The 20,951-nt window shown below is 39.7% G+C and overlaps 1 protein-coding gene across 3 annotated transcripts in view; it reads right to left on the minus strand.

The window, feature by feature from the left end:
* gpc6a (glypican 6a) overlaps positions 1–20,951 on the minus strand; it is a 97,426-nt gene that overhangs the window by 491 nt on the left and 75,984 nt on the right. For 2 of the 3 annotated variants that reach the window (XM_037490227.2, XM_037490220.2), the window contains 5 exons: positions 19,024–19,154; positions 17,207–17,350; positions 15,403–15,432; positions 2,050–2,180; positions 696–871 (listed from right to left, as the gene is read on the minus strand). In XM_037490227.2, coding sequence (XP_037346124.2) covers positions 696–871; positions 2,050–2,180; positions 15,403–15,432; positions 17,207–17,350; positions 19,024–19,154 — 612 coding nt within the window. The remainder of the gene's footprint in view (positions 1–695; positions 872–2,049; positions 2,181–15,402; positions 15,433–17,206; positions 17,351–19,023; positions 19,155–20,951) is intronic. The other variant, XM_037490238.2, reaches the window with a different exon arrangement.

Consider the following 20,951-nt stretch of genomic DNA (forward strand, 5'->3'; position numbering starts at 1 on the left):
CACACAAATTGAAATTTTTCTTCACATCTTTACAAAGAGCTTCTAGTTTGGTTCAATGGGGAAGAGAAAAAATAACATGGTTACACCAGAAAGTAGCACAACTATCTGCAGCAGAAGTATCACTTTGAGATTATGTTTATTGCTCTTAAAGGGTTCATAAGCACTACATGACAATTTTGAGCTGCCAGACCCCTCTTTAAAGTCTTCCTTGGAGGGTGTTTGGAAAAGGCTCTTTCACAATTACGTGGCAGGTGATTGGACGAACCATTTCATTTCATTCAAACTCTTTGAAAAGAAGCATAAACATCTTTTCCATCAAGGAAATCCATTGGTGTTATTCTTTGATGGTGTTATTTTTTAATGAAGAATTACTCCAGTTCTACACTAACCTACAAGTAGCGGATATTTTTATCTGCCTGTCGTCTCAAACACTGTCATTTGCTCCTCGCGGGACGCTGTCTGGTCAATGCTATGGCTTACTGGACATAAACAAGCCTGAAAGGATGGATTTCTTGCTACATGAATGACACCAGTGGTCTTATTTTTAAAACCGTTCATAGATTACGTGTGTGTGTGTGTGTGTGTGTGTGTGTGTGTGTCTCGCACAATTTTTTTTATAAGAAACTTAGCATTGTTATTCATATTATGCTACACTTACAAACACCTTCAATATAAATCCTGACTGGATAACTTACTTGAGTCCTGGAAGTAGATGTCGTTTCCATTGTAAGCATTCTTTAGTTTGTTGGTCATGACACGTAGCGCCATGATCTGCTGTCGTATCAGTGTGTCGGGCCTGGTGATGTCCACCTCCACCTCCGGGTTGTTCACCTGGTTGGTAAGACCCTCCTTCACCACTTCAGGGAAATATCTGGAGACCATTACCAACGTCAATCACCTAAAATGTCCATGTGCTTTTTAAATGGCCCTTTATGGGAATATTTAAGTATTACAAAACATCTGATAAAAATCTAATTTTAATTGAAATATGCAGGAAGGAGTTGTTGGGGCTTTCTCTCAACTGATTGCCTCTCATAATACAATCAGTTGTTGTCATTTGCCAATTTCATTCCCTTATGCAGCCATTGTGTCTTTCACTAAGTGCATTTGACCAATACTTTCCTTCCATGCTATCTCCACAACGCATTATCTGAAGAATTAGTGAAACGTGTGAAAATGTTAAGATCTTTTTTTTGTAAGAGGCTGATTTTCCAAAGTACACTAACTGCAATTAGATGGATTGATAAGACCCATTTTCTGAATGATGGCTGCTTAAATCAGGCAAAAAGTGTGTAATCAGACTCGTAGGGGCACTTTGCTAGAGAGAACCCTTAATGTGCCTGATGTCCACAGATAACTACTATTGTTATTTTTAACATAATCTAAAGAATAAAAATCAATTGAACTGCAGCACAATTAAAATAATACATTTTCATGTAATACCATTTTTGTACACGTTGTTTTATACTTGTGGGGGATGTGTTTTAATAATATAATATATGAAGCAAATTTTGCAAAAAATGTTTTGCGTAGCAAGAGAATCTGCTGAAATCATAACACACAACTAACATGGTCTATTTTAGACTGACGGTTTATCATCACTGGGCATCAATTTAGCTTTTAGATTTACTGCAATACCTAAAAATGAAACTGGCACAGACAAAAAGATTCAGTGTTTCTTTTATTTCACCGGCTACTGGTTTTGTTGTTTGTAGAGGGCCACAGTGTGATGTGGTGACACATTTTCTCTGCCAGCACCCCTGGTTCACTGTTGTGAAAACCACTGGCTGTCCAATCTACTGCATGGCTCGGCAGCGCGCTATAGGCTGCAGTGGTGATAAGAGCTGTTAGAAAATCCACAGTCCTCTGAGTGCTAGAGCCTCAGAGCTTATATTGGAGTTCTCCATACAGGCACTAAGGATTGTATTTACAAAGAGACCGTTAATCTGGGACCACAGTGTGGTTGTTTTAATCCCTGGCAGGTAAAATGTGATAACCGTGGAGTGGGGCCACTTTTCTGTGGTTATAAAGAGTAGCAGAAGTCCTCACCTGCCCTTTGTGTGACTGTTCCAGCACTGATCCTCGTCAGACTCTGTGAACTTGCCCTTGGCACAGATGTCATCCGGCAGGTTGGACCAGAACCTCTTGGACTCTTTCAACTTCTCTTTGATGTCAATCAACTGTCATGGGCCATAACAGAAATATAATACAGATTATTTGAAGGTCTGAGAAGTCAGGATGAGAAGTAACGAAGAATTAATGCATTTCTCAACTAGCCTCTGTTAAAACCTCCATGTACACATACAGAACCAGTCAAAAGGGTTGGGAACACTTTCTCATTAAATTGAACGAGAAAATTGGTACTGTATATACATTTTTATGTGTAAATAACGAACACGAATCCAGCAGACTCCAACAGCTGCATCTCAGTAGATTGAAACATTGCGTATTTAAACATTAATGTGGCAGCAAAAGTGTCAGTAGTTGCAATACTCCATCGGTTCCATTATTCCACCCAGAGAGAAGTACTGGTGAGACTCTTTCTTCCCATTCTGCTTCTTGTCCACTTCTATCCATATTGTGTTTATTGGTGATTCATACAATACAGACTTTCAAATTTGATATTTGGCATGAGGTGTCACCCCCGACTGATTCCATCTGGACTCAGCAAGAAGTTTGAGGGTGTGACCAGCAAACAGGCGGAAAGAACCACAACCAAGTACTAAAGCACATTCTGTCCCTTTTGTCATTCTTTATTTAGCGGAAATGTCCCCCCCTTTAAGCTTAGCGAAAACACTGTTGGGAGGGGGAACGAGCAAGCCTCGGCTATCCAAGGGAATCTAAATCTGCTGACCAAAAACTCATTTACACATTCTGTATGATTGTATAATGTATGATTGGTACAGATGAATTAACACAAACGCCTGAATGAAATAAGGAATGCATGTGTTCTTAGCCTTAAAAGCTCAAAACCGATATACAAAAACAATTCCAAAGGGATTTAATCCTGCATCCCCCCCAAAAAGCCTTATATTCAACAAAAAATGAACTGACAAAATATCTTCTTATCATAAAGGCCTGCAGGTGACGTAAAGTGTAAAGGAGTGTAAAAAATAGGTTTTGCATGTTTGTAGACGGCCGAAATGGCATCAGGAATTATAGTGTGTTCAAAAGATAGATCTCCAAACATGGATGTTCCACTAAGGACGGCAATTCAGCTTCCTATAAAGATTGCTTCTGTGCGATATTGATCTATGGAAAACATTATGGGCACAGGGTTTCATCAGCAATGAAGACAAAACTCCTAACGATCATGACAAATACAAAAATGTAGTTATACTGTAAGGGTGGTGGCAGTAATCATGTATTCAAGCATTTCCTGTGGAGCTCCAATAATCTGAAAAATAATGAATGGATTCACTATTGGAAGGAAATAATGGTTTCTGTCATGGCAGCATGGGACATCTTCTGAGTTGGCACAACGACAGTGATTTCTCCTCTAAATAATGTCAGTCTTGCCTCCTGTGGATTTGTATGATGAGTTTCTACATTAGTGACACCTGGGATCTTATTTAAAAACTGTTTACAGTTTATATTTCTGCTGGTGTGTGTGTGTGTGTGTGTGTGTGCATGTGGGTCTGTAGTGTGAGTGAATTCAGCATAGAAAGGTAAGTACAGTTGAAAGGAACTTCCTAAATGAAATAAAGAATGCAGGTGATAAAAAAACACATTCCATTGGTATTAAGTCCTGCATCCAAAAAACAAAGGAACTTGTATTATATGTTGATTTTGTATTCATTTGTGAGAATCTGAAGGTGTTTTCTAAAATATATTTTGGCAAAAACAACATTGTGAGATGGCCCATGACTTTCTCTGTAAATGTATACACATTTTTCTAAAATTACTTTCGGATCAGAAAAGCTTAAACTGTTGAATGTCTAATACATTCAATAACAACATTTTTCAAAAACAACATCTGAACTAATGCAAAGGCCATTGCCTGTATTCTTAATAGTGATAGTACAGCCAAGTTGTCCACGTATGCAAATATATAGTGATGTATTTTACCTAAATCTGTAGAACCACCTGAAGAATCACCACAAACACCCAATGCAATTGGTTGATGAAAGAAAAAAATGTACACCTCCCACTACAAACCCCTGCATCCACTAGCAGTAATAGATACAAGTTATATATATATATACAATTAACACCTGCTCTTGTTTTGTCTTTCGCATTTATCTTCTTTGATATTCTGACACCATATTCTGCACACTTTGCCCGTACATGTATTAATAAATGTTACCATTTACACATTCAGTAGCAGCTCAAGTTTCACACATAGTTCACCATTTGTACGGTTTTGCAACCTTTTAAATATGCTATCTATCAAAAGATCAGGAATAGTGTTATTACTCGTAAATGTGTTCCCAAAAGTTGCATCTCAGCTCAGGTTTTTTAATACATGTTTATATAATTACACCTTTTTAGACATCTTCTGACTTGATTTAATACTTTTCTTTATAGTAAGTTGGTTGCAACTCACCCTTTGCTAAACTACCCTTAGTTACCATTAGAACTTTGTAAACTTTACATTCTGTCACATTAAACATTAATAATTGTGGTATATTGTTATATTTGAGCTGTATAGTTTGTATACTTGTGCATGTTGGGAGAGGAGCAGGGTGATGAGGGGAGAAGCGTGTTGGTGAGAGGAGCAGCGTGTTGGGAGAGGAGCAGGAGTGTGGGAGAGGAGCAGCGTGTTGGGAGAGGAGCAGCGTGTTGGTGAGAGGAGCAGCGTGTTGGTGAGAGGAGCAGCGTGTTGGGGAGAGGAGCAGCGTGTTGGGGAGAGGAGCAGCGTGTTGGGGAGAGGAGCAGCGTGTTGGTGAGAGGAGCAGCGTGTTGGTGAGAGGAGCAGCGTGTTGGTGAGAGGAGCAGCGTGTTGGTGAGAGGAGCAGCGTGTTGGTGAGAGGAGCAGCGTGTTGGTAGAGGAGCAGCGTGTTGGTAGAGGAGCAGCGTGTTGGTGAGAGGAGCAGCGTGTTGGTGAGAGGAGCAGCGTGTTGGTGAGAGGAGCAGCGTGTTGGGGAGAGGAGCAGGAGTGTGGGAGAGGAGCAGGAGTGTGGGAGAGGAGCAGCGTGTTGTGAGAGGAGCAGCGTGTTGGTGAGAGGAGCAGCGTGTTGGTGAGAGGAGCAGCGTGTTGGTGAGAGGAGCAGCGTGTTGGGAGAGGAGCAGCGTGTTGGTGAGAGGAGCAGCGTGTTGGGGAGAGGAGCAGCGTGTTGGTGAGAGGAGCAGCGTGTTGGTGAGAGGAGCAGCGTGTTGGTGAGAGGAGCAGCGTGTTGGGAGAGGAGCAGCGTGTTGGTGAGAGGAGCAGCGTGTTGGGAGAGGAGCAGCGTGTTGGTGAGAGGAGCAGCGTGTTGGGAGAGGAGCAGCGTGTTGGTGAGAGGAGCAGCGTGTTGGGGAGAGGAGCAGCGTGTTGGGGAGAGGAGCAGCGTGTTGGGGAGAGGAGCAGCGTGTTGGGGAGAGGAGCAGCGTGTTGGGGAGAGGAGCAGCGTGTTGGGATAGGAGCAGGAGTGTGGGAGAGGAGCAGGGAGCAGGAGTGTGGGAGAGGAGCAGCGTGTTGGGATAGGAGCAGGAGTGTGGGAGAGGAGCAGGGAGCAGGAGTGTGGGAGCGCTCTTAGAGCTCCAGAGTGGAGAAGTTAGTTGCGGTAAATCGTCCGATTCTGGGAGTTTGATTGAGTTTTCAGTAGAAATGAGCTGAATATCTGTTGTTTTTCATTCAGAATGGTTCCTACCACCCGCTGCGCTCCTGTTACAATATTCCAGCCCTGGAAATGACGATGAAATGTACCCCTTTGCCCCTGAGGCTTGTGTGACGTCAGACGGCCCAAATGTGCTCAGAGATTGTTAAAGTGTGATCTTTGCAATGCCAAACGAAGGTCAGAACATTAACATCGTTACACTGTTTTGGCAATGGATACATACAACAGGTTTGTATTTTATTTGCATACTAAATTTCCATGAATTTGGGTTACATAATTTATGAATAAAAAATGAACAATCTAATACACTTCATGTGATGTATATTTATTTTCACAACTATATCATACATTTATTCTTAGCTTATTGGATTTATGTATGTATGTATGAATATGATCTAATCCTAGTCATTGAATTCTACCCTAGAGGTAAACTCAAAGCCCTGATTATTCATTATTAACGCCACCAGTAAAAAACAAGCACACACACACACACACACCTAGCTACACTGAGGATTTGGTAGGGTGCATATAGTGTTGGGTCTTAACAAGACATGAAAGGGTCTGTAGCTACAGGATGCCACTGCAGGAGACTGGCCTCTCATTTGATGTGGTCATGGTCACGGTGACAACAAAGCTGGTCCAATTTATCACATCCTGGGTTTGCTGTGATTCACGTTGGCCCAAAAGCATCCTGCCACTGATAAAACAAATTATAGATTGGATCAGAATGTGCTTGGTTTTTATAGTTTGACCTACATTACTGACCACTTGGTCTGTTATGACGGCAGAATGTGTCAAAACTGGAAACCGTCAGGTAAAGTATTTAAAACCCCTCAAATAATTTTCTCAAACGATGAATTAATCAATTAATCAATTAGCCTATGAAAGTAACATGTAATTGTTTTACTTCTGTATAAAAAATGTCCGTTTAGCAGTGTAAAGAGTTCAGTATCAGAACTGCCTGTTCCACGACTACGAAGAGCTGTCAAATACTTGTTCATAAATAAATGCAAACATAAAGGGGTAGACATTGGGCCGAGGGTGAATTGTGCTGAAGAAATCTTAAGCGCTGAGGGCAGTGAGTATGGCTCCAGCTAGAAAAGTTACGGCTTTCACTGTATCAGTGCTGCTGCAGCCAAAGGATTAGTTGCAGCAAAACTTTCAGTGTTTCTTCTTGTCTCAATGGCAGAAACTTTTTTGTGTTAAGCTGCACTGCTTAATATCAACTAGAGGTTCATGGCAGATATCAAGAGAAAGATTTGTATTATTCCAACTATTATAGCTATATTATAACTTTATGTTTAATTTGTGTCTGTGTCTATTTTAGACATTAAACTATTGTAGACTTACCAACAGTAGTGCAGAACAAAATAAGCATTAATATGAAATGGAAAGTCGTCTGTTTTGTGGCCATTGACCTCAAACCGTGACTTTTGCCGTCGGCCCCACAGAGCTGGCAATCACAAAAAATGCAAATGCGTTAACAGCACAAAAAACACTGCAGACAACAGGGTCAGCAGCGGTGTCAGTTAACCAACTAGGTTGAAACAAGCAGTGGGAGTTTAATTGACAATCGATGTCATTGTTTATGTTTTTGCCGAAAAACACAGTGTCCATTTACTAAGCTCTTTTTAAATGATTTTCTCAAAAACAATGTTATCTGCTTGTACCCACTCTGTAATATCTGCAAAACAGAGTCAAGGGGAGAGAAAGCAATAAGATTGAGCATTTTCTTTTTTTCCTTTGTGTACTGCCTTGATCAAAGATTTTATTCAGACAAAGCTTTTCTCCTCCTAGGTTTCCAGAGTCTTGGAAGTAGTTTTAAATACTTGATTCATTAGAGCATGCAGGAAAACCTGCAGCAATCCATGTTGATGTAGGTCCAGGAATTTAAATAAGGGCCAATTCATCTGATCAAGCTCCAAATAACACACAGTTGGGTCTAGTTAGGCCCAGCAGCTTTAAACTTGGCCGCTTGAACTTAGAACTCAGACTTAGACATCTAACGTGTCGGGGCTAAACAGCAGCTAAACACGCAGCATTTAAAAAAATATGAAATTAAATTCCAGAGTCTCTTGGGGGGGGCGGTCCATTTAATGGTAGGGGAAACACTGCATTTCCTATATGAATGCCGTTGAATGTTCAATATGTATACGAATACTGTGTCTTTCTCAATTTTCTACAGAGTCGAATCGGAGTCATAGCTCACTGAAGTAGGTCTTAAACACTGCAACTGTCCCCTGCTTAGCTCTCCGTTAACAGGGATTCTCTGCAGAAAAACACACAGGGGCCATTATTAAATTCTATCTCCATTGATTTCACAAAAGAAAAGCGATCCACTAAACTGCAAAGTAAGCATTAATTAAAGCCAAAGCAATAAAAGAAAACAGGAATTGTGTTCAAAACCAGCATATTTAGAACGGCAGAGGACAAAGCAGTGAAATTATTGGAAACGTTACAAATACTCACTACAAACATGACGGGATAATGTGACTTTAAATGGCAGGATACGAGGGCACAACCCTTCAGTCTACGAGCCTTAAAGATAATCCCAGTGCTCTCTGATCTGAGTCTAGACAGTCACACCGGCCTTGGAAAATGATCTCAATGTGTGTTCAGGCTCCCGTCGATTTAAAAGCCCAGAACGTGGTTTAAATACTAACTATAGATTCAAAATCAATACAGATTTTCAGAGGAACCGGTCGGACAAAAGGGAGATCAAGTGTTTCCTCCTTCTAGATCGAGTAAGGAGCCTGGCTACATTTTTTTAGCCCCATTCTGAAATAAATTCTTCACAATCCAAAATATGTGACAACACCGCGACATTTCAATCAGGACACTCGGTCCGAATTGACAACATTTATTACACAGTATAATATTGCAATCGTGCAGAAGCGATTGGACTCCATTCTAAAGCGGGATAATCAAGGGGCCGTGATGCTGAGTTCTGCTTGGCCCAATCCCCCCATGGAGTCCAGACACTGGTGGTGGTGGTGGTGGTGGTGGAAACGAAGGGAGTTGATGAAAACACAGAACGAGGGAAGCAGGCCTGATAGCTGCTGGAGGTGCCTGGGGTGCAGGAGGGTCGCATCCGGTTTCGCACTGTAATGACACCTGACAGCAGCACAGCGTGAACCCCTTAAAAAGGTTTGACAGCAACTATGTGATTGGTTCAGAACCACAGCGCCGCCTCTGTTGGTCGTATATCCCTCGGTGCAGACAATCGGCACTGATTGGATAATTCAGGGAGCCCAGCTGAAGCATATCTAAATGATGTGTGGCATAAAGGGAGTCTTCCTTCTGGAACTACCGCTAAAGCTCCATTAATTATAATGGGGGGACAAACGATGGTATTCTGGATGTTTAAAGGTAAAAAACAGGAACACCAATGGTCACTTTAATATATAGTTGTATATGAAGACACATTTTTGTTGAAATGAGAGATTTCTGTATTAGTGTTGTTGTCTGGGCTCTACTGCCTGGCTGGAGGGGTCTCTGCTCATTTAAGAAACAGGTAATGTGTTCTGACTTTAAATGGCAGGATATGATCACAATTTAGGGATATTTGGCAATTTGTTTGCTTATGTTTTTCTCCCGCTCTTAACCAAATCAAATAAAACTATAACCAGATAGTTCAATAAAGCGCATTACATGTTTTTCAGCATTAAAGTTTAGTAGGTAAAAATAACCTTTTATTAAGGTTCAGTTTTTTAGTGAGGAATTTAATTCTGAATTTGAATTCTTTGATGAAGTATTTAAAAAGTAGTATGATTTTACTATATTCTAACTGAAAGCACCGATCATCAAATCTGATGGCCAGGAGGAGAGGCTTTGCGGCTGTTTCCAGTATACAAGGGAAATTATTAACTGGCTCAGCTATGACAAGTAGCTGCAAGGGCGAAAGCGATCGCACAGAGATATATCTAAGAGCTGAAGAGTCTGCACCACTGGCCAAACGTTGCACAAATATTCAATATGTTTTGCAGTAAGTTTTTCAGATGTGATGGAGAGGAGAGTTCACTGCAGCTTTGGTTTTGTTGCAGGGCCGGTTTTGTTTCCAGAAAGACAAAAACAGTTCTCAAAAGCGGATCTTGGATTTTGTGGAATGACAGGAAGTTACATTTGGATTTACTTTTATCTGCCAAATCAACTTTTAATGCAGCTACCAAATATGCAGGGAATTACACACCACTATTGTTACTGATTCAGACAAGGATTTTGATTTAGAAAGTAGCTTTATTGGTGCTGTAATGGCAGTGGTTTCCAACTCTCACAGCTAAACGAATTCAATTCTGGTCCCCATAAAAACTTTGTGTGTGTGTGTTTCAGAGGAATAGATTTTAAATGGTGTCTGTTGTATATTTTTATGCCCAAACAGTAATTTCGCCAACTGAATAAAGCGCTAATTGAAGAACATAACTAAACCTTACTTATATTATTACTATTTTATCTCTGATAAGGTATATTTACTCTTTTGTTGGACATAACAGAAAAAAACAGAGTAAAATTGGACCTCAAATGATAAGGGTACTGAGCCGTTTTAGTACAGCACATTCATGCTAAACAAACCATGACCTGACTAATGCAAGCACAGATGGAAGTTTAATACACAGCTGGTTTTGTTTGCCATCCCAAGGGTAAACACACCGTTTGCAGGAAACTCTTTGTAAACAGGTGCTTCTCTGTAAGGTAGAGTTACAAAAGCAACTTCATGAAGTTTTTTCGCAGTTTTGATGCATTGTTCTATTGATGTATCAACATCTGGACTAAGGCAGGAAGAACAATCTAAAATATATGATGCAAAATATTCAGTTCCACACTTCCATAATTTATGCGATAAATTAATTTTAAATTGCATGTGACTATTAATTAAATTTTTTATAAAAACATGCAAATGTCTTCATGTATTAGGCCGTAAAATGACATGTGCTTATTGCAACAAACTCAAACCCCTTCATCAGTACAACAGTAATGAGCAGAAATAGAAATGGATGAATGATTTAAAGTTGGGAAGTTGATTTAATGAATGGGTCTGAAGGAACATTACAAGTTCTCCACTTTCTAGGTCACATGGACACCAACAGGAGACACGTAATGGTATTGTAGATTGAACCGGTCTCTCTGCACTGAGGGATTTAAAGTATATAAATAGTCGTTAAGACTTATTTCAAATAAACTAGGAAAAAACTCAAAGGGAAACAGCTCAAAATGGTCAGTTTGTTGCTGTGCGTATAGCAATTGGGCTTACCTCACACACAATGGTTCTGCATTTTGTGAGTCAATGCTTTAAATAATGCACTCAATAGGATTTCCCTGGACACACTGCAGTTCAATTCAGCTTCCCTGCCGACCCACATGAGGAGTTTAGCTCCAGCGGCTCTGCTGTGTTGAAGCAAGGCAAACACCTTCTACCTTTTAGGTTGGCATGCTAACCACACCATGTCATGGGAAACTGTGGTTGGCTAAACAGCCTTCTCATAAGCGGTGCAGCAGGAGCTGAAGCAGATCCCACTACATGCTGCGGCTTTCTGGCAGCGTCTCCTGAAAAGATGCTCAGACGGTGTGGCAGGTTCAGTGGACCAGTTTGACCACAAATTTACCTTTTGAGATGGAAAGTTACTCTAATTCACACTGAAATTGAAGATAACCTGGTGCCAAGCCTTTGTGCAAGATAAAAGGGAGAAGACTGGTACCAGGTTCTGGTTTCCTTTGAAGAAATGTGTGAATATATGTAATAGAGATCGTATTTATTAATAATTTGAAGAGACAACTGTCACTCGCTGCTACATGTCAGAATCTAGCTATTGGTTAATTCATCAGAATGTCTGCAGGCTAAATCATTGGAATTAATACATACAGTTCATAGCATCCCAATGAAGTTGGCCGCACTGTTGGTATCCACATGCAGCAGGGTGTTAATTAACCATGTACCATACTAGTTTACAAGGTACAAAGGGAATACGTTTTCCTGTTCACAATACTGCGTTTCAGAGTCAGATAAATTCTGATCGGCACGTCTCCAACACCTCCCTCCTGGTCACCGTGGTTTATAATTCAACATTTAATACATGCAGAGACACAAATCAGCACTTCCCTCTAGTTTCAATCCCAAGTGCAAACAATCAACATATTTATTTCTATCATGTCTAATAGCAAGGATTATGAAAAACTATGTCGCTCTATGAGATGCCAATTTGAAATTCCACATACATACGATGTCTTTGAAAACCACCGAACAACAAAAGATTACAATTCTGTAATCCACCTCTCCTTGCAGCATGAACCTCACCGTGCACATCAAGCAGCTGTCTGACACAATGGTGTCTGGAACTCTTTTATTCCTTCTTAGCAGTAACGGATACGCTGATGGAGTGGTGTAAGTTGGTCTTCTTTTCATGCTTCATTTCGAATAAATCATGTGTTTTTTGCGAGATTGGAGCACCAAGCCCTCCCAAAAAACACGAACATTATTAAGTACATTAATCCTGATTCAGACAGGTCTCTGTTGCGTGAACGCGGCTGATTAGACATCACTCTCTGTCAAATTTCTCTCTCTTTTGACAGACAGAATCACCTCTGGACTGAAGAATTCGCCGCCCTCTGTTATTGACATAGAGGTGAACACTGACTTACTTCAGTTTAAACCATCCCATTATTTTAAAATCATCATTGATAGGTAGACAACAATTTATTACAGGGTGTTTGTGTTGATGAAGCCGGGGCAAACCCTTCAAAACCCTCTCAAGCCCAAAACCCATAAGCTCACATCCCTACCTGAAATAGTTGTGGTTATTGTTTTGTATAATATAGCAAAACAATGCGGCGTGGATTCATTTGTTACAGTACTAAGTTCTCAGGAGGCACTCTTCTGTTTTTCCATCAGCATCGTATTTAGTATTCAACTTCTGACACCACAAAAGGACGTAGTCTTTTTCACCCACATCTTTGTCAGCACAATGTAAAGTTCATAAGACCTCAACGCTCCCTGTGTTTTTTTTTTACAGATGCTAAAAAATTAGCTCAACAAGTCCACTACGGAATTATAGTGAATTAGCTTATTAGAGTAAATGATGTTAATATATTTTTTTATTGGCCTGCTGTTACATTGTGGCCATCATGGAGAAACATTGAAGAGAAATGATCGGCAGTAGACGTCAGAATTTCATTAGAGCTGTAACTGGATCCATTTTATGGCATGACTCATGGATTTAACCAATTTGGCCGTGTAACCATCGGTCATAATTGGCAGTTGTGTCTGCAATTGCACTGGGCGGAGTGATTTCCTCTATGACTGATTACTCTGGCGGGAAGAAACTTTCATGTGGGAATAGAGATTTCTACTCCAATTCAGAAGCGCACGGATGTTCAGCCTCTTGTCTCCTTCCATTCATTCAAATTCACAGTGTGTTTCCCTAAATCTCCATAAAACTCCTTAGTCCTCTCAGTATAGTGTGGCTTCAATAGCGAATGCACACCAATGCATAGGTGGTGCCCATCAACAGTGGATTACTGTGATTGATGAAGAAATAAAACACTGATCATTTATTTCAAACTTCCTGAGAAGCATGGCCTCTGCCAGATCGTTTCCCGGCCCGGGCGCCTCGCTAAAACAACGTGAAATGGGCCGTGGGGATGGGCCTGCCCAATGTTAATGACCGGTTTCCTTTCTCTCCAACTGCATCCTCATTCTAGCTATGCTCAGCAACAAATAAGCCATTGGAGAGGCTCAAATATTTAAATATATATTTTGCAAATTTGTGTAGTGGTTAAATTGACAGTAAAGTTCTGTCAGCAATGTTAGCTGAAGCTGACTGAGAACAGGGTCATTTCTCTCAGATGTGTGTCATCAGTTCATCATTGATGAGGAATATAAATGTTAGGTTTGAACATCTTCTGAACACACTCCGCATATTAATGTGACTATGACACATAGTGGAAGAAATGCTGTAATACTACACTCAATTGTGTGCATGTTCATTGATCTCACGGTAAAAAAGACTGTAATAAACAGAAGGAAAGGTTATGTTTCTTTTTATAATAAGTCTAAAAACGTAGAATATTTTACGTTGCACAGAGCATCCTGTTTTATGGATCATATTTATCAGTGTCTTCAAACAAATGGTGGGGTTTTCTAGAGAATCAGGCCAACTCTGAGAGTCAAAAAGGGTGTTTTAGTCCCGTTGATGAATCAGCACCAAAGGAAGAAAGATTCTGTAAACACTGTAGGAGCGTACCATTAGCAAACATCATACAGTTTCAAACAGTTAATCAGGACTCGGTTTTATACCTCAGTAAAGAATCACACAGTCAAATACAGCCAGCCCATCGTAAACTAAAGCACATAAAACCAGACTACGTTGTTGTAACCAGTACTTCGAGCTGTATTTACAACAGATTGCTGACGACATGAAGACTACTGAGAAAACTCCTTCTAGAGTCGGCTACAGGGGTCTTTCTAATAAACCCACTGGCTTTCATTGTGTGTTGCAGGAAACTGTAGAGGGTTAGACACTATGTATCTGCACAAGTAGCTAATTCAGTTGTGATCTGACATGCCGATGCTGGACATCGATTGCACGGGTACATGAGCACAAATCACCTGAAAACAGAACGAGACTCAGACGTGGAGCCAATAAATCTGACTTGAAAATGCTTGAGTAAATATAAAGGAGTGATGATGACAGGGAGCTTTACAGTCACTCATAAAACTCGATGTTCATCGGTGTTCACAATCATAATTACAATGCTTTTTGCTCCTTATTTCTGTGCCTGAAGCCATTCAATTTCTTTTCATCAAATTTGCTGATCTTAAACCAATCCAACCCCTTGAACTGCACCTTTGTCCCCTTCTGTTATTCTTAGATTGAGTGCAGAAGTTGGTCCCAGTCACTGATTATGTAATTGGCTCCTGCCATAGCAAAACTAAACTCTAATTATATGCGCATATTTTACCCTTTGTGATTTCACATAAATCTCACCTTTTGTGTCCAAGGTTCAAAGATACTAAGAATAAGCTAATACTACAATAATTACCTAATGTAAGTAGTTTATTCGTAGTGGAGGCTTTGCTGCTGTTCCTAACATTTACTAAAAGTTGTAAATGTGCGGTTAAGTTTGTGCATCATTTTAGACTGTCCACGTACAACCAAAAGCAAATACAAAAAAGCACACTGTACATCTGTACTGGTGCACAATCTTATCCCAGCATGTACTCAGGGGGGGGGGAAAGCCTGTAAACACTCAGGATTCTTCGTTCGGCCATTTAAGTATCGTTTAAGTATCAAATCCACTTAAGGTGCGTGTCTTTAGAAGCGAAAATGTTAAATTCAAATAACAATTCAAATAAATTCAGATAACTGACACACCTTTCACTGTAGGGCAATAACTGTCCTAACTACTGAACCGCCATAGTGCTAAATTGTATTAAGCAAATAAAGAAACAGAAATTCAGTTAGCTCCGCTCAGTTCCCTTCAAGCGTAAAAATCCCACAAAATAATTCAACCGAAGTAAATACACTGCCATTTCACAAACAGGCAATCAATATAAACATTGAATAATGTGAAGGGTTAAAAAACCTGCTCTGGCTGATTAGAACACTACAAGACAATTGAGTTGGTGAAAGAGGAGGAACGTAAGGCTTACACTGTGTTGCATTGTCCTCCACACAACCCTCTGGGAGCAGCAGAGAAATGAAGAAGAAGGAGATTTAATTGGACATCAGAGAAATCGGAAGAGAGAGAAAGAGAATAGCAGGGAAATAATGTCTATTAGTGAAGCAGAAAGTTAAATGACAAATGGTGCTGCTGAAATCTTCCATCCAGCAGCCTCATCTCACTATGAGATTCAGCACCTTGAATTTTTTTAACCACAATTAATTTCCTAATGTGAAACAGTTTAAAAATCGGAGGCCATCAAATCTGCAAAGATCGAGACCACTATAAAAAACAGCAGCATTACAGGCTGAATTATTCAGATAATAATAGCTTCTTCAATTAACTACTTCATTGAAATATATATTATAATGTAATGCGACAGATATACTTCAGGATTTTACCTGCTTCACAAAACTTCAAATACAGAGTAAGATTAGTGAGGATTGATTAGGTGAGTGAAAAGTCTAAAGCAAATAAACTCACTTTTCTTAGAATACGTTTAATTAATCTTTTCCAAGAAGTTGGAATTTTTTAAGATAACCGGACACATTTTTCCTCTAGGTGTAAGAAGCTTTGTTGAATATAAATAATAAATAATTTTAAAGGATCTGGCCACGTTTCACAAAACTATTGTAGCACACATGTGTTTATATATAATGATTGCAGCTAGAATTCATTGACTACTTACAAAGGCCGACACAGTACATTCTGCAGCTTTAAATCCGCCTCTCTACTTCTGCAAATCTTCCATTTAATCCTGTCAAACAAATTGTACTGCAGAAGATTATCAACTGCGCATTTTATTTAAGAGAACAATAATGGATTTTATAAATGGATTTGCCACTTGGAGGATTGGAGGATTACATGAAGAAGCATTTGTTAAATGGCCTGGTCAAAGGACATATTTGTGACACAATCAACGTGGTATAATTGTAACCAACCCGTGGCCTGTGATGCCACTAAGACGTTCTACACACTTATGTCTTCTTAACACCAATGATATGCAACATCAGTTGCTTGTTAAGAAAAAGCATCAAGTGTTTTCAAGTAACCATGGTAGGTTATTATTAGAATGACAGTGCGTCAAAGAAGTGTTGTACACAGATCTTGTACTGTTTGTTACTCGTTATCTCTGCTTGTACCGGAGACTTTCAGCGACACAACTACAAGCGAGACACCTGGTTTATCTTTAGATTCTTAGATTTATATCACAATTTTAATGATCCTTTACTCCTGGATCCTGCGGCTGCTCTTCTAGCTGTTCCCAACATCCGGGTTTGTTTGCTGGACGTCAATTTTGTTGACCGATCTGCACAGATTTATCTATTTTAACGCCTTTATTTTTATAACTGGCCTTTGGACTTGAGCCCTGGTGAGTAAGCCTTAAGCTCCGCCAAGTATATTAAAAAAAATCCTCAACAAATTCTTTTAAAATCAGTTTTTGCTGCCTAAAGGAAATTCCTTACAGAGTAAGGAAGAGTGTCCAGCATCATCATCAAGTGTAATTGGAGATTTATTTAAGGACGGTATTGGTTTTGTCATGCAAATGACTGGACCTTAGATAACTTTCTACTCACCAGTTATCTCGATCTAAGAATCATTATCCACCTATTTATCCCATTAACTTAGATAATTTGCAATTCTTCTTCCTTCAAACATTAAACACTACAAGTGCAAACGCATTTTAAGGTTGAATCAGGCTATTTCATTTTTTTTCATGGTAAATTGAACTATTCCTTCATTTCTTTAGAGGATTTCCAATTGCAGTTTACAGTGCTACTCTCTGTACATACCAATCTATCCAGGCTTGTTCCTGCTGCTGTTGTTGGCCTCTCTTCAGGGGTGTACGGTCTGAAGCGGGCACTGAACACATCTGAGATGCCGCGTGCAGACCGGCCTATTCCCGATGCCTTCGGCTGGCCACACCCTTGGAAAACCTAGAATGAACAGAGGGTGATGCAATTACCACGGAGAGGGGCAGGTGAAAACATAGTATATATGATAATAGTATTTGTTGTTGTGGCCCATAACATCTTCTCACGTTCAACAAACACATGTCATTCTAAGCTGCAGCCGAGAGCATTTGGGGTCGGGAAATATAGATTTGATTTTTGTTTTTTGATTGCTGAGTGAGACTCTGAAAATATGTGGTACTCAGACAGTTATTTTCAGACGTCAATCAACACTGACAAAAATCCGGATTTGATGAAAAAAGTTATTCAAGATTGCCAAAACGACACATGAGACAAAAATGAAAAAATGATGATTAGCTCAACCTTACACATAGCAATGTGTTTTTCATAGTGAAAATATATTGTTTTCAGAAGGCTCTGTCTCTACAGGCTCTCCGAGCCGTAACAGCAGAGCGCCAAAGCCCACAGCTCATTAGCATTCCTCTGTGGCCTGTCTGCCGGCCCCTGGCTCAGTGTGTGATAGAGCACTCTAATGTGCTGCAAGGCTGTCAGGACAAGAGGCTGTCTTTTGTATACGATTCATCAATTCTTCACCATGATTACAATTCTGCTATCCTTTACAGAACATCACATAAGCAAAGTGATGTTCAACAGGTCTGAGCCGCAGGAATGAAGGTACGCTTGTTCCAAATGGGACTGGGGGAAAAGGTTGTAAGCTCGCGATGCAATCTGCCGACCCGTCACAACCTTGCAGTGATGGAGGGTCAAGTGAAAAGACAATGTGGAAAAGTCTTAAATTGAAGCCTTCTTGATATGGAAAATAATGTGACATCTAATTCGCACTGACCTTTGTATTTCTGCCATACAGATAGGCCAGACACCAAAGGGTCTGAATGAATGATTTTTTTGAACTGAAATATCAGCCTTTTGAGAAGAAATACAATGACAAACTCTTCTGTGTGCGATAACATCCTTAATGGGCTGCTCGGAAATGAGTTGCTTTTCTTGCATTTTAATCCTATTTTAAAAGACTGCTAAATGACTAAAAGGCCATAGTCCCTGTCTCATCTCATCCCAGGTGTGGATAGATAAGGACTCCAAAACACAGTCTTTGCCACATTTTTTGGATATTGTGGATATCGTAAAGAAACATTTTGACATTTACGTGACTAGATTTTCCTTCAATATATTAAAAATTAAAAATGTTTGTCGTGTGTGGTATAACTAGGTTTTACTTAAACCTTTGCTTTTTGATTAGTAGTACATAGGAGACAGGGTTGTGCTTTGAAGGATTGTGTTCTAAGAGCTATACCCAAAGCTTCCAACCATGCCTTGTTTACATATCAACATACATATCAACAACAGGATTTTCATCAACATCTTAATATATACTGCACCAATCAAAAGTTTGGACACACTTTCCCATTGAATTAAATGTGACATTGTCTTCAAACTTTTGACTTGTAGTGTATCAGTTGGATAAATAACTCAAATAACTCACTTAATAAGCTCATTTGTACATTTTGTTAAGCCCCATTGTAATTGTCCTGTCTACTGGTTTGTGTGCTTGTCCATGAATGCAATTAGAGGAATTAATCACATTTAAAGATTTTAACCTTTTCTACGCGAAGGTATCCTACTGTTCCAAACATAACGCATCATAGGGCAGCAAACAAATATAATTGAGAAGACAGCACCTTGGCTGACACTTGCATGCTGTTGTCCTTCATGGTCGTGATGGCCTCAGAAATCTTGATGTCAACTGGCTCTACAACTGCTTCAATGTTGAAGGGTCCCTCCAGCCTCTCTGCCACCAGTAACATAGCATCTGTCAAAACACACGGAGGACACATGTCAGCTCACAGGTATTAAACGCTCACATACAGACAGACATTTCACTACTCCTACAACTGTTTACGTGCGTCGATATGATCATTACCAGTACTCGGAGCAAAACCCCCCAGAGTGCTTTGCTCTATCATGTGCCTGCGACATGAATCCAAGGAAGAACAAAGAATTGTGCCTCCTCCAACTGTGTCGACTGCCAATGTTCAACAAAATGAACCTGCCAGTACCTTCATCTAAACACAAAAAAACACATTGAGGAACAAAAAGATTTGTGGAGACACTCTGGTGTTTGCAAGACGATGCGCGACATCAGGGACAAATTAAATTTGAATGTGATAAGCTTATAAATAGCTTCCACCTTAAAACAAATAATTTACTTGCATACATGCTCATCCCTCCAGCTCTGATGTATTCACATTTTTGCATTAGTTTTTCTCAATGGTGAAATTATATGATGAATGCATGAAATCTTCATTTTTTTAATGACATCAAGTTAGTTCCCACAAGACATTCATAAGCGAGCACAAGCAAGCAACACATCTGACGGCAAGAGATGTGATGAAATCAAGTTCATGCTGTGTTGGGTTTGTTGTTTCCTTGTTTAGTCGTCGAAATCTCACATCTTAGCGAATCATGTATTTTGAAAACATAAAAACATATTTTCTTTTCTTGGCAATCAGGTAGCAACAGCCAAAACCAAACAAGAACAATCAAAGGGGCCATCACCTTGTTTCTGTGGATGAGTCTGGGCAATGATTGGTACAAAAAAACAAATTAACCACCAACTTGCAAGTTTTAATTTCCATTAAAACAAGTTTCTATTAACATCTTCAAACAGAGGAATCGTTCAATCAATCATCTCACCAGTGAATATAATTAGTCTGATAGTTTCATTAAACTCTATCTTGTCTCTCAAAAAAGTAATTAAAAGTCCATCAAATCCTCTTTGAGGGGTTAGCGCTGGTTAAGTGGTAGTGCCAGAGAATAGGCATATCAGTAGGACGTCCATCTCTGTGCACTGACATCTGAGGAGATGCTTATTTACGGGATCTGTTCTGTGCAAAAGGGTGGCAGAGTCTTCAGCACCTAGTCAAAATTGTCGCTTACTTAAAAGTGATCACTAGAATGTCGATGCAATTCCCAGCCGTTGTTATTTAATGATTATGCTATTTGAAAGCGCAGCCTTAGTGGTCGACGGCTGATGACTTCTAACAGAAAAAAAAGCTAAACTTTCCCCGTCTCTGATGGTTCAAACCGTGGCTCAAATCATTGGCAAAGTGATTGCATCTCATATAAACGTCCTGAACTGCATCTGTTGAGAATATACCAATTATTTAGTGGTTACGATTGATCTTCTGACTAAGCACAAATGCAGAGGAAAAACAGCTTTTAGATTTGTTTTTCCTTATTGGATAAATTATTTTTTCAAACTTGCTAAGATCTTCTTTTTAAATCCATAACAGATTTATTACATTCACAAGGAGAGATTCTATCAGAATCTTTCAAATAAATGCTAAACAAAATGCTCATTAAATAACAACGGCTGGGAATTGTGCGATCACCTCAAAGTGAATAACCCAGGTTGATCTTAATGAAGGCATAAATACAACAACAGAAGTCTATGGGACAGAAATGGTTTACATCGGTCCATAACTAAAATGACTCAATTATGGTTTCGAGAATTGCTGTGGTCACACCACTGAACCAATGCTGAGTGATTGTTGAGTATAGACGGAACATAAAGACCCATTTTAAGCATCAACGCTGCAAACTATAT

The sequence above is a fragment of the Pungitius pungitius genome, chromosome 4, assembly GCF_949316345.1.
Source record: "Pungitius pungitius chromosome 4, fPunPun2.1, whole genome shotgun sequence".
In the NCBI taxonomy this organism is placed as follows: domain Eukaryota; kingdom Metazoa; phylum Chordata; class Actinopteri; order Perciformes; family Gasterosteidae; genus Pungitius; species Pungitius pungitius.